We start from the raw sequence: 13246 nt of genomic DNA on the forward strand, positions 1-13246 counted from the left end.
TAAAAATTCAAGTTGGAACACAAAAGAAGAAAAGAGAAATAGCAACTTAGATTTATACTGGTAAGAAAGGCAAAGGAACAAATAATTAAGTGGGTTTTCTGATTATGACTTATTTCCCACCTATAATTATTTATTTCCCATTATTTGCTAAAAATGGAGAAACAATGACGTCAATATTAATGAAGGCAACTTGGAATCTGTGGGATGGGAAATGCACATATATGTGAATATGTGATCACATGTGAAGATTAAAATGAGTGCTTTGCCAATGCGTGATCAAATTTTAGCAAAAGGTGAGAAGCCCATGGAAACTTAACTTTAAAAATTAGGTATTGTGTTGCTATGTAACCCATTTTATACGTGCATGGAGATAATGAAGGCAAAGACAATGCCTGGAATAGACAAACAGCCTGGTGATAAAAGAGGAAACATGCAAAATCCAGATGAGAACCGTGCAAAATTGAGATGGAGGAAAGAATTTAGAAATACTGCCAAGAAAAAGCTGATAACTTTCAATAGCCTTTACATAGAGCATTATTTCAGGACTTAAGTTTTGGGGAGAGGCCAGAACAAACAGTTAATCACTGGCATTGCATAAAGGAGGGCAAGAAGGAGAAAGAAAATTAATGGAATTGAATGAGTTGGAAATTAACCAGAACAGGAGAGAATAGGGCTTAAAACCTTCAAATCTTAGATGGTAGGAAAGAGTGGGAAAATTTAGGATCTGAGAACTAGAGCCTAAAAACACGCTCAATATCACAGCATAACAAGAACAACAACAACAAAAGCCCTGGGCAAAAAAAAAGGACAGGGTCATGTAGGAGAAAAACGGTTGCTCATCCAGGAGTCCCAACACAGGCAAACAATTTATCAGATTAATCCAGTAACACAGAATCAGAGAAAATAAAGAACAATCATGTCAAAAATAAGAAGGATGCTAATACAGGAGGATCAAACAACAAACCTCACTTTAGGTAGTAATTTCGTGATGATGCAGATTTTGTTGGTATTTTAGTGGGGGCCTATGTTTTACTTATTTGTTTTCTTTTTTTTTTTTTCCTTCTTACAGATTTTAAACAAGTACGATTCCTGGATCTCCTTCCTCAGCAGTGTGAGATACTGGATGGCTTTTAATATAGAAAGGGCCTGCCAGTCTTATTTTGGGTGTGTCCAGTGCATTAGTGGACCTCTGGGGATGTACAGAAACTCCTTGCTGCATGAATTTGTGGAAGACTGGTACAATCAGGAATTTATGGGCAGCCAGTGTAGTTTTGGGGATGACCGGCATTTAACGAACCGAGTGCTGAGCCTGGGCTATGCAACAAAATACACAGCTCGATCCAAGTGCCTTACGGAGACACCGATAGAGTATCTCAGATGGTTAAACCAGCAGACCCGTTGGAGCAAGTCATACTTCCGAGAGTGGCTGTACAACGCGATGTGGTTTCATAAACATCACTTGTGGATGACCTACGAGGCCGTGATCACTGGATTCTTCCCTTTCTTTCTCATTGCGACAGTCATCCAGCTCTTCTACCGGGGTAAAATTTGGAACATCCTCCTCTTCTTGTTAACTGTCCAGTTAGTAGGTCTCATAAAGTCGTCCTTTGCCAGCTGCCTTAGAGGAAATATTGTCATGGTCTTCATGTCCCTCTATTCAGTGTTATACATGTCAAGTTTACTTCCTGCCAAGATGTTTGCAATCGCAACGATAAACAAAGCTGGGTGGGGCACGTCTGGAAGGAAGACCATTGTTGTCAATTTCATAGGACTCATTCCAGTATCGGTGTGGTTTACAATCCTCCTGGGTGGTGTGATTTTCACCATTTATAAGGAATCTAAAAAGCCATTCTCAGAATCCAAGCAGACAGTTCTCATTGTTGGAACGTTGCTCTATGCATGCTATTGGATCATGCTTTTGACGCTTTATGTGGTTCTCATCAATAAATGTGGCAGGAGGAAGAAGGGACAACAGTATGACATGGTGCTCGATGTATGATCTTACGTTGTTTGACGTTTGCAGTCACACACGCAGACACACACAAAACCTTAGTTCCTCTCGGGACTGTACAGTATTGTGGCATCCAATAATGCCACCAAAGGAGACACATCACTGCTGCTGGGACTTGAACCAAGACATGTCTCTGTGGGTTTATTTTGATTCAGCCAAAGTAAAACGACATCAATGAGAAGAAACTCAGATTTAACCTGTTATTTCTATGAAAATGGGAAGCATTCTTTGTTTATGCACTTTTTCCTTATGTACATCTGCCTAACAGTGTTTGCCCTATATACCTCACTAGCCATGCTTTATGTGGGTTATCATGGAAGAAAAGGATTTTGGAAACTCAAGGAAAAGTTCTTTCAACATATACAACCTAACTTATGGACTGTGTCGATAGCTAATTTTTTTTTTTTTTAAGAAAGGATTTTCTGTTTAACTCTACCAAATGAAATGCCAAAGGAAATTTCAAAGGCCGTTGGCTGTGCTGTATTTTTATATAATTGTACTGTGTTTTAAAATTTTGTATGCTGATTTTTAAAACAAATTTTGCATATTCTATATTTTACTTCTCTGCCAAAATACACCTGTTCTTTTTTATTATTATTAAAATAGGTTCTGAAAAAATTCATACTTTAAAAAAAAAAAACCTACCCAAAATGTGAAGCGTGGTTGACTGATGTTGTTCATGATAGAAAGAATAAAATGTTTCTCTCTCTCTCTACCTTTTAACATGGAATAGTTTATTTCTGTGAAAAATATTTAAACTTTCAATATTTTAACTTTTTTTTTTTCATTTCTTTTAGAAAAGGCCTTCACACTTCGGGAGTAGAAATACATACTTAGGTGCACACACACAAAAGGAAATCATTGAAAATCAAGGCCAAAGGGGGTAGAAAAGTGCAATTTTTCATAAGATTTTAAAAAAAAAGGGGGAGTGATGCTAGTCCTTGAAAGAAAACACTGGGCAAATATGGAGCTTCTGGCAGTGTTTTCTCAGGTTGAGTAAAAGGGAAAGTGGAAGAAATTACCTGTGTTAATTGGACAACTACAATGCAGTTCATCGTTTGTTCTGTGGCCTGAATTCACCAGATCCCTGTCAACAAACTGAACATAATTGACCTGTCTCTCTCTCAGCTTGCCAGTTCACTTTCCATGTTACTAGGACTTTTACACGGGTGAGTTGGCTACAACTGATAAGTGTAAAAGCTTACAGATTACAAAATTGGCGCATTAAACTCATCTTCTCCTTCCCAGGGAGGGTATTTTTTTCTGAATTCATACAGATAATCGCTCCATTTGTCCTGTTACTGGCCTCCATAGATAGGTTTACATAATCAGAATAATACCCAGGTTTAAGAAGTGTCTCAAGAATTGGCACATGAAAAAATGGATGAACCAGGTTCCCTTAACCCGGCTAATTTCACTACTCCAAGGGCCTCAGTTATCTGATTTGACTTTCGATGTGACCCATCTTGCCTTGTAGCTGGTGCTGTGTAGACCTGTGTCAACACATGAGTCGTTGCATAAAACATGTTGTGATGAAGTGGAGTGTGAATGTGGAGACGTGTTCAACCACGTGCTTCTGCCACTTGCTTCCATGTGCTTCCTCTCCATGCAGACGCCCTGTTTCATCTATTCTGCCTAAGAAAAAGCTGCACATTCTACCTTTGGACTTCAAAAAGGTACATAACCATTCTGCAACTCAGACTCACGGATGGGAGAGTTTATGGGAAACAGCACAGCATGCCAATAAATGAAACTAAAACTTGAGTTTGCCTTTTTAACTATTTATGTTCTAAGTTAAGCTTTGATAACTTTCAAATGTCAAATTCTCTCATTCTTTTAAGAGATTGAATTAATTGCCTGTATTTATTTTAGCAATTATTCAATGTATTTCCAGTATAGGATGTATAGTATAATTGATTTTTTTGTAAATAAAATATTTTTGATAAGAGCATTGCCTTTTTTTCTAAGGGAAGGGGGCATTTCAAGCATTTCAAACAAAACAAAAGCTTTGTTTTCCTGATTTGTAGTAGAATAGATTTTCAAGAATGGGGTATGCAGAAAACAAACCTGCCTGGTCAAAGATAATAAAAGTCACTTATATTACTAATCATGAAGCAGAAATCCCCTAAATTGGTGTGGTTTGGAAATCTGGAAAACAGATACAGAGAAAGATTCAATTCATATAAACTTTGCCTTTAATCTTAACCTTCTACTTCTCTTGGAAACAGCTCAAATTTAGACAAACTTTTATTACAGTAATTTATCAGAGTGTTTGGGGGGGATACATTTCCAGAAAAGTCACTTGATTAAGTTTGTTTAATTATATTTATAAATAATAGCAATATCTTAAAGTAACTTCAAAACCAATAGAGAGCAATAATTAAATGAATTTGGGCATTTCCAAACAATGGAACATTACTACCCATTAAAATATCCTCAAGATATGAGAAATTGGGCAAATGTTACATTAAAAATATATAACCATTTTGTACAGTAACATCCTGATTTTGTAAAAATACAAATGTTTAAATGTGGTTATCTCTATTTTTAGGAATATCACCGATTTCTATGCTTATACATTTTTGTATTTTCCAAATACCATGATCCTGTATTATTTTGATAATCAGAAAAAGGACAATAAGTATTGCTTTTTTTTTTTTTTTAAGTGGATTGGGACATCTAATAGCGTTTCCTGTTTTGAGGAGCTTTCATGGTAATCCAATTTGCCACTCATCCCTCAAATTCATCTTATTTCCCAATTTCTTTTATTAATTTGTTTCCTAAGGCTCCCTTGTTACTTGGGTACAGTTAAATTATCTGTCTATAAACATATAAATTATATACATATATACAAGAGTATATAAATTATATAAACAATATATGTATAAACAGTTTATGAATACACATACAGTAGCCACTGAATATTATTGCCATCTAGTGATGGCTCTAATCCCAATTGACTGATAAAGTCACTCGGTGCTTTTTAAAAGGTTGGCTAACTTCATAGAAAGGGCTAGTGAGTGTGTGCTCTAGGCTTTCCTGGCCATGTGGTCAGTCATGGGACTACTCACTCTGCTCCTGCAGCACAAAAAGTGTCCACAGGCATTATACGAACGAATGCGTGTGCCCATGTTCCAATAACCCTTTACAGACATCGAAATTTGAATTTGATTTTTATGCATTATGAAATCTTTCATATTTTTTAGTCATTTAAGTATTTTAAAACCATGCCAAGTTTATCTGCGTTACTCAGGCAATGAGCCAGGTTTGGCCATGGTTTAATGGCCCTTGTTCTTTAGGAATCTGCTGATTTATTTGTACCATTAAATACTCAAAGCAACACCTAGTTTTTGTGCACCTACCAGGTGTCAGGGACTGCCAGGAGCACAGTGTATAGACCGGCTGTTTTAGTTCTATCAGTCTGAGGAAGGGGTTCCACTATGATTGCTGTTTATGGGTGAGGAATCACAGGCTTAAAGATTGAGTTGGTACCTTGAGCTCAAACAGCTAGTAAATCGTGATGGTGGAACTTAGGGGCAGGCGATCTGATGTCAGATTTAACCCTTTGAATAGGTGACTACTCAGTGCACAATCCATGGTCCAGCAACACCAGCATCTCCTGGGCATTTGTTAGAAATGCAAAGGCATGACCCCACTCCAGACCCACCGAATCAAAATCCCAGGCCAGCCCCCAGAACTTGTTTAATGAAATCCCCCGGATGATTTCCTCACCCTGAATCTGAGAAGTGTTGCTCTAATCTAGTATCTTCTGTTTTCCTCAGACGAAGCATCGTCTCTGTGACAACTGTCATTCAAATAGCATTTTCCTTTTGAGCTATTCAAATATGGATGTTGACAGACACCTGGTTTTAAGGAAGCTTACTGAACACCTGTCTTGAGCAAGAAATCAAAAGGTGGACTCAAAGAGCTTATAACTGAGTAAGAGGGATATGATAATTATACAAACATTTAGTGCAAAATGGAATAATAAAGGTGTGAAGAATGGCATGGGGATATATAAGGAAGGAATGGAGTGGACAATTAGCTCTGTTAAGATAGCCTTCAAGGTGGGTGTGGTGTGGGGGTGATTCTTTAAGGAGGTACAGATTTTATGGGGACTTTTCAGATGAAAAGAATATGGGTAAAGTAATAAAGGTATGATTTTGGTATATGTTCTTTTCACAGAATTAACAAGTTTAATTAAGGTGGGGTTGGTATTTAACCAAGAGGGGAAACTAAGCTATAGAAAGTACATTTGAGGGACACCTGGATGGCTCAGTTGGTAGAGCATGTGACTCTTAATCTCGGCATTGTGAGTTCGAGCCCCACATTGGGCATAGAGATTGCTTAAAAATAAAATCTTAAAAAAAAAATACAATTGAAGGGTATCTCCCATAATCCAACTGGGAGAAGTACTAGAATGAGATGTTTCAATTTGATAGGGCACAGGGTATGTAGATAATTTTGAACGGGGTGCTAAAAATACCACAAACCAAACTACATGATGGAGGTTTGGATTTGAGTGTCCCACATAAACGAATAGGAGATTTCGTTCAAGTTTGCTCTTCCAGGCACTTGACTGCTTTCATCCCATTCCCTCCAGCTCTCCCTCCAGTTGCCCAAACACCATCTTCAGCTTCTTTTATATACCCTGTAACCAGCTGGTTGCAACAACTGTTTAATTTCCTGCTTGCCATGACACTCAAATTCCTCTCTCACCCAAGTTAAGACAATCTCCATTTCTTACCTGAATGGTGAAGATACCTCCTAACTACCTCTTTTCCTCATTTCTGTTCCATCCAACGGATTCTCTACATTTCTGTTACAATTCTCCTTCTAAGACCTTACTCTGAATACAAAGGTTTAATTTCATCTCATTGTCAACAAGAGAAAACCATTCAATCTCTTCGAGAACCTTCAAGCTTAATGATTGATCTGTTTCTACCCTTTCTTGGGAGGCCTTAATCCTACTCTTTTTTGCAGTCCTACTAAAGTAGATTGCTTTGCCCCCCCTTGCACACATTTTGCCCTTTACCTTAGTCAGCTTTCTTTCCTGCAGAAATTCTCAGAAACCTCAACATGCTGATGATGTTTTACGAGTCTGCAAGGAAGGCCCATCACATACAGAAATTTCTACACTTAGACAACTAGGGTGTCCGTTCCACAGGGAAGTGAGGTCACATCTGGATTAACACTGTTACCCTGCAGAATTTGTGTAGGTAACACTAGTATATAATTCCTGACACCGCAGGTTGGAATTGTTTTCACTCAAATCTAGGAAAAACATGCAACGTTTAAGCTCCTTATTTCTTGAGTAATCAGCTCCAGGTGTGGAGACCACAGGAGTGAAGGGGGGAGGAGCCTTCAGGTTCTTTCCGCTGGGCCTTTGAGCCACAGAGACAGGCTCCTCTCAAGGAGCTCAGTTTGCCCATTTGCTGTCACAAAGCTCTCCCCACTATGGCTTCAACAAACCTACGTAACTTGTTTTAGCTCTGCGGTTCAGGGCAACCGGGAGTTCAATCCTGGTATGTTGGGGAAATGTGCAAAGACTAGGTGAACCTAACCTTTGAAACAACTTGGCATCGTATAGGGCACTAACTCAGAAGAAGCACATCTGTTTCACAAATTGAAGAAAAAGTCACCTTTTATATTGGGTTGAGTTGGGTTGTCGAGTTGAAAAATCGAATACAATAATTTTTTAACTAGATCAGGTGAGGATCGCAATTGTACACATTCACTCAGAAAGAAGGGAGTTGGGAGCGTGTCATGTAAGGACACATCCCACTTTTCTAGACAACATGTGGTATGTCTCTTCCAGTAAAACCCAAAGAACACTGACGAGAGTTTAAAGGAAATAAAAATCTGGGAAGAAGGATTTCTGGGATCAAAGTTGAAGGGCTGTTTAAATGAAACTATCAGTATCATCAGTGCACAAAGGAACTTTGAAGTTCACAGGAGTCCAACTCAGCTGCCTCAAATCCTTGCTGGAATGAGTCAAGACCTAAGGAAAGAAAGGGAGAGCGAAGGCTCCTTATCTCAAAGGAATCAACTGCAAACCAGTTGATTTTAGCACAGAGCTCAAGGTTGCACAGCTGGCTACAAACCCTGAGGATAGCATCTGAGTCTCTTTTATCCAGATGTTTTGGCCTGCTTTATAATGCAGAAAACCTCAAATTAGCAATTTCTGGGCAGCTACTCTCTTAAATCTGACAGATTGAGGCTATGCTTAAATCCATTCCCCGCAAAAAGAGTTGTAAATTATAAGCTTTTCAGCTTTATGGGTCTTTGATATTTAGACTTTAAATAAAAAACCACCCCGGGCTGTCTACAACAATACCTGAAATTTTCAGTACCATGAAGAAATCTCATAACCTATCAAAAATGGATCTTCTAAGTTCTTGCCCTCAAATAAATCATTGCCATACTACCCACTTTGGAAGTGCACAAGGCCAGAACAAGTTTGGAGGTCTCATTTATTTTATATCTGGGCTTTGGTTGGAGATTGACTTAAACTGGAAATTACCCCACTTCTTTGAGCCTTATTTTCCTCGTCTGAATAATAATGGAGATGCCACATCTCAAAGTTACTGTGCAATCAAGGTAGCCTATGCAATGTCCCTATGAAAGATATTTGCCACATAATAGAAGTTTAATAAAATTTTATTTTCATTTCCCCCTCCTTCCTAAGCAACTAACCTCATTTATGTTCCTTTCTGCTTCTCCTTCTCCTTCATCTTCGTCTTCGTCTTCGTTTTCGTCTTCATCTTTGTCTTCTTTCATTTGTTCCTTCTTTCTTAAAATTTCTTTCCGTAGCAATTTCTGGATCAAGGGCTGAGACATTTAACTCAAATACCAAGGAATTTTACTTCTTAGAAATGCATTTTATCCTAACTTCTTCCCCCTGCCCCAGGTTCATAATGTATTGTACAAATTACTATCACATGATGAGCTATCATTAGCTTCTCTAGGCCTGGGGAACTCAACAGCTGTAGTAAGGTACAAAACCCATTTATGCTGCTTTCACAGGTAATGTGTTTTTAGACCTTAACGTTAAGTCTGAGACCATCACAGCAATGCCCCCATATGTGTCTAGTACACAATTCATTCTACTTATGAAAGTATGAGAGTTAAGTTTTTTCAGATACCAGTGAAATGGAAGGGGACAGCAGTTTCTGAACCTGCCATGATTTCAGTCTTGCAAAAGGCACGAATGCCACCAGTTGTGTCCTTCAATGTACCTCAAAAATGCATTTTATTTTATTTTTTTAATTTTTTAAAAGATTTTATTTATTTATTTGATAGAGAAAGATCACAAGTAGGCAGAGAGGCAGGCAGAGAGAGAGGAGGAAGCAGGCTCCCTGCTGAGCAGAGAGCCCAATGCGGGACTCCATCCCAGGACCCTGAGATCATGACCTGAGCTGAAGGCAGAGGCTTTAACCCACTGAGCCACCCAGGCGCCCTCAAAAATGCATTTTAAATCACCCTTTTGGTGGCTTCTAATACATCCTGAAGATTTTTTTTTTTTCCCTAGGAATAGGGGGCCTTCTTTTCCTTTAGATACAAAGCAGGTGAACTGTTATAATTTTCTAGTATGTTCTGACTTCGAGAAAAGCACTTAACTCAATACAATTTTGTGTCTGATAAATTAAATGTTCTGTAATGCCTAAAACATGATGGGGGGGGGCAGTGGGAGCATGGAGTTGGCATCTGATGGGTTTGAGTCCTGGTCTACTATGTTTTGGTTGACTCTTAGCAAAAACCCCAATTTCTTCATTTGTCAAAGTCTAAGAACTTCCCTGCTACAAAGCTCATAGGGCTGCTAACAGGCTCAATAAAAATAAAAGAAGGGAAAGGCCATTGGAAATTCAGAAAAATCCTTCAGATTTGAGTTCCTGTTATGAGTTCTGAGCATTAGGAGACATTCATATATGTACTATGGCACAAGTCAGATTGGGGCCCCAAGTCCTCATGGGTACTTATTGCGACCACCCAGCCACATTGCCTACCATCTTGTCCCTAGTTTCACAGACATCCGTCTTTCCCTCCACTCTTGCTCCTCTTCATTTTTCCATGGAATAGTCGGTGTGAGATCATGTCATTCACCTGCGTAGAAGCCTTCAAGTGTCTTCTTCTCTTGGGATACCATGCTCCACAGGGTTCCTCATGATTTGCCTTCTGTTTTCATGACCTCTGTGAAACTCCTATCTTTCTTCCTTATTACACTACATACTGGCACTCTTTCTGCTCCTCAGCCAAGACAAGCTTGTTTCTACTTCAGGATCACTACCTGTTGCTATTTATTTGCTATGTAGTTCACTTCCTCAGAGAGACCTTATCTCTAATAACCATGTTCCCTAAAGAGACATCCCCATTCCCAGGCACTTTCCAACACAGTATCCTGCGATTTTTCTCAACACATCTATCATTAATGGAAACAACAATACATATTTATGTTTACTTGGTTGTTATCTCTCTCGGGACCTGGAGTATCAATAAAACCCAGAGATCAGGGGGAATAGTCTAGATTTCAGAGCCTAGAACAGTGCTTGATAGATAGAATGTGCCCAACAAACATTACTGAATGCATGCAGGTCCAAAATAATGGGGCTAAAGGTTCAACTTTTGTAAATCTTGTACCTGCCTACCCAAAATCAAATTTTGAAAAAGGATTTCCCTCTTCTCTGCTATTCATTTCCACAAATCAAGAACTTACTCAAGTGAGACCCAAGGAAATACTTAAAAATGTGTGACTTGGGGGGCACCTGGGTGGCTCAGTGGGTTAAAGCCTCTGCCTTCAGCTCAGGTCATGATTTCAGGGTCCTGGGATCGAGCCCCGCATCAGGCTCTCTGCTCAGCGGGGAGCCTGCTTCCTGCTCTCTCTCTGTCTGCCTCTGCCTACTTGTGATCTCTGTCTTTCAAATAAATAAATCTTTAAAAAAAAAAACAAAAACTGTGTGACTTGGTTATATATAGACTGTGGATCCCAAACTGTTTTTATCCATGTTTTAATAAATATTGCATGAAAGTGTGTTTAAGCACACAAATCAGGGTTTTAAATTTTTTACTGTCTTTGATGGCTGGCAACTTTTTTTTTTTTTTTTTTTTTTTTTTTTTTTTTACATCTGGGTAAATGGAGAAGATAATTTTAGAAAGGGAAATACACTAATTCTGTGTGCATTGATGACCACAGCTATCTCTTGCCTAATTTCCAGCTCCACCCAGGGAAAGTCCCACCCAGCATTGCCAAGAACCTAGGCATTGCATGGCAATTTGGAACCAGTAATAATTTTCCACAAGTATATTTTTAGCAGAAGAAACAGCTAGAGATTAGAGAGTGTAAAGAGGGCTAAAAGCTTCCATTGACCTTCTGGGACCTTGACTGAGGCTGCTTATGTTGCTGTGACCCCCATTAGATGACCACTTTCCAAACAGTTCAGAACATTACTTCTGGGCATATAGAGCTGATATCTCACTGCATGGACAGACGCCCAGGCTGGACAAGGTCCAGTTAAGAAAGCATCTCCGTTGGAATGATACTATCTGGCAAGGGACAAATCCAATGATGCCATTGGTATTATCTGTCTTTCCTTTCTATGCCTGACTCATTTCCTTCATAGACCAGATAATGGGCAGTCTACAGAAATATAACTGGGTGAGAATTCATGTATAAACACTGAAATATTTTTTCAGAGTTGATCTAGTCCAGCTGAACTTCTGGAGTCAGATGGATATGGGCCCCAGCTATAACCTCATTCTCTTTCTACTATCATGAATGAGAACATATGGACCAGTTGTTTTGTTTTTTTGTTTTTACTCTAAATCCACTGATAAAATCTTTTCATTTTTTTCCTGTTTAAACTAAGTTGACAGGTGTGAATGGTACAGTTGGATGAAGACTTAGATTTGCAGTAAAAATAGTGGATAATCACTTTAATCATAGATAATTACTTTAATTCAACTGATCCCTATCCAAGACTAGTTCACCAGTCCTGATTAGTTCCCTCAACCTATTACGTCATCCCGTAAGATCCACGTGAAGTAACAACCTCCTCTGTGAAGATTTTGGGTAGTGACGAAACAAGAGTCAGTGACTCCCATCTTTTGTTTCCATATGGCACTTGTATTTTCCAGTAATAATGCCCTTAATATACTATATTTAGTTATTTAAAAGTTTCTCTCTTCTTCTGTCTAACAGACTGGGATATGCACAAGGAGGAGGGCTATGTCTTACTCATCTTTGCAAACATATCTTGCCAACATGAAATGCTTATCAACTGAAGACTTTGTATTTGCTGATGAAGTAATAATTGATCAAGTGAGTGAATAAAAGTAATTTATCTTAGTTTAGCAAAAAATACAGAACTCTTAAGTCAATGACAAGTAAATTTTGGTTGAGTGCTTACCAAATGACCGTTTTGAATATATGATTTCATTAACACTAAACAAGCCTATAAATTAAATATTAATACCCTTTCATTTTTTAGTAAGGAAGATGTCAAGAAACAGGGTTGAGGGAGCGAGTGCTGACTTCAAGATCTAAGAAGGAGAAAAGTGTCTCACTTAAAAAGAATTTGTTCACTATGTGGCCAAACTTGTATTTTATTGAACTTAATTGGTAGAAATCAAGCTAACTGGCATCAACAGAGATATCCCTCAGAATAATGACATTTGCTGTTCAACTTTTTCATCTTCCATAATAACCCTATTGTATAGATGAAGAATTTGGGACTCAGCAGTATAAAAAACTTTTTAAAAGTCTATAATGAGGCAGAATTAATTTTAAAAAGATTTGCTTCCTTCATGTTTGATGCTCTCTCCAATTTCTCATAACCTCCTTACATTGTTTCCCCCCCCTATAAATTCTAATAACATTACTTCAAGTCATATCTCAATAAACACATTTTTGGAGGGTGTTAAAATAACGGAGTCCATTTATGTTACACCAATTACCAAAAGAAAAAAGGATATCTGTTTATCTAACAATACGGAGCTTAGAGAATCTAAAAGAATTTAAAATTGGAATGGTTAAAAACACTGGATTGGGCTAAAGGCATGAATTAGAATCCTGCTCTGCCATTCATAAGATGGGTAACCCTGGATAGGTTACATAGATTCAATGAGGCTATGTTTTCTCAGTTTTTTTTTTTTAAGATTTTATTTATTTGTTTGACAGAGAGAGAGAGAGAGAGAGAAAGCGCAAGAGCGAGCACAGGTAGGCAGAGGGAGAATCAGGCT

At 38.3% G+C, this 13246-nt stretch overlaps 1 protein-coding gene across 1 annotated transcript in view; it reads left to right on the forward strand.

The window, feature by feature from the left end:
* LOC111146646 (hyaluronan synthase 2) overlaps positions 1-2631 on the forward strand; it is a 30730-nt gene extending 28099 nt beyond the window's left edge. The window contains exon 4 of the mRNA XM_022502282.1: positions 1070-2631. Within this exon, the coding sequence (XP_022357990.1) occupies positions 1070-1999 (930 nt within the window). The 3' untranslated portion in view covers positions 2000-2631. The remainder of the gene's footprint in view (positions 1-1069) is intronic.
* Positions 2632-13246: the final 10615 nt, after the last annotated feature.

Source organism: Enhydra lutris, unplaced genomic scaffold, assembly GCF_002288905.1.
Source record: "Enhydra lutris kenyoni isolate GAN:26980312 unplaced genomic scaffold, ASM228890v2 scaffoldscaffold14, whole genome shotgun sequence".
In the NCBI taxonomy this organism is placed as follows: domain Eukaryota; kingdom Metazoa; phylum Chordata; class Mammalia; order Carnivora; family Mustelidae; genus Enhydra; species Enhydra lutris.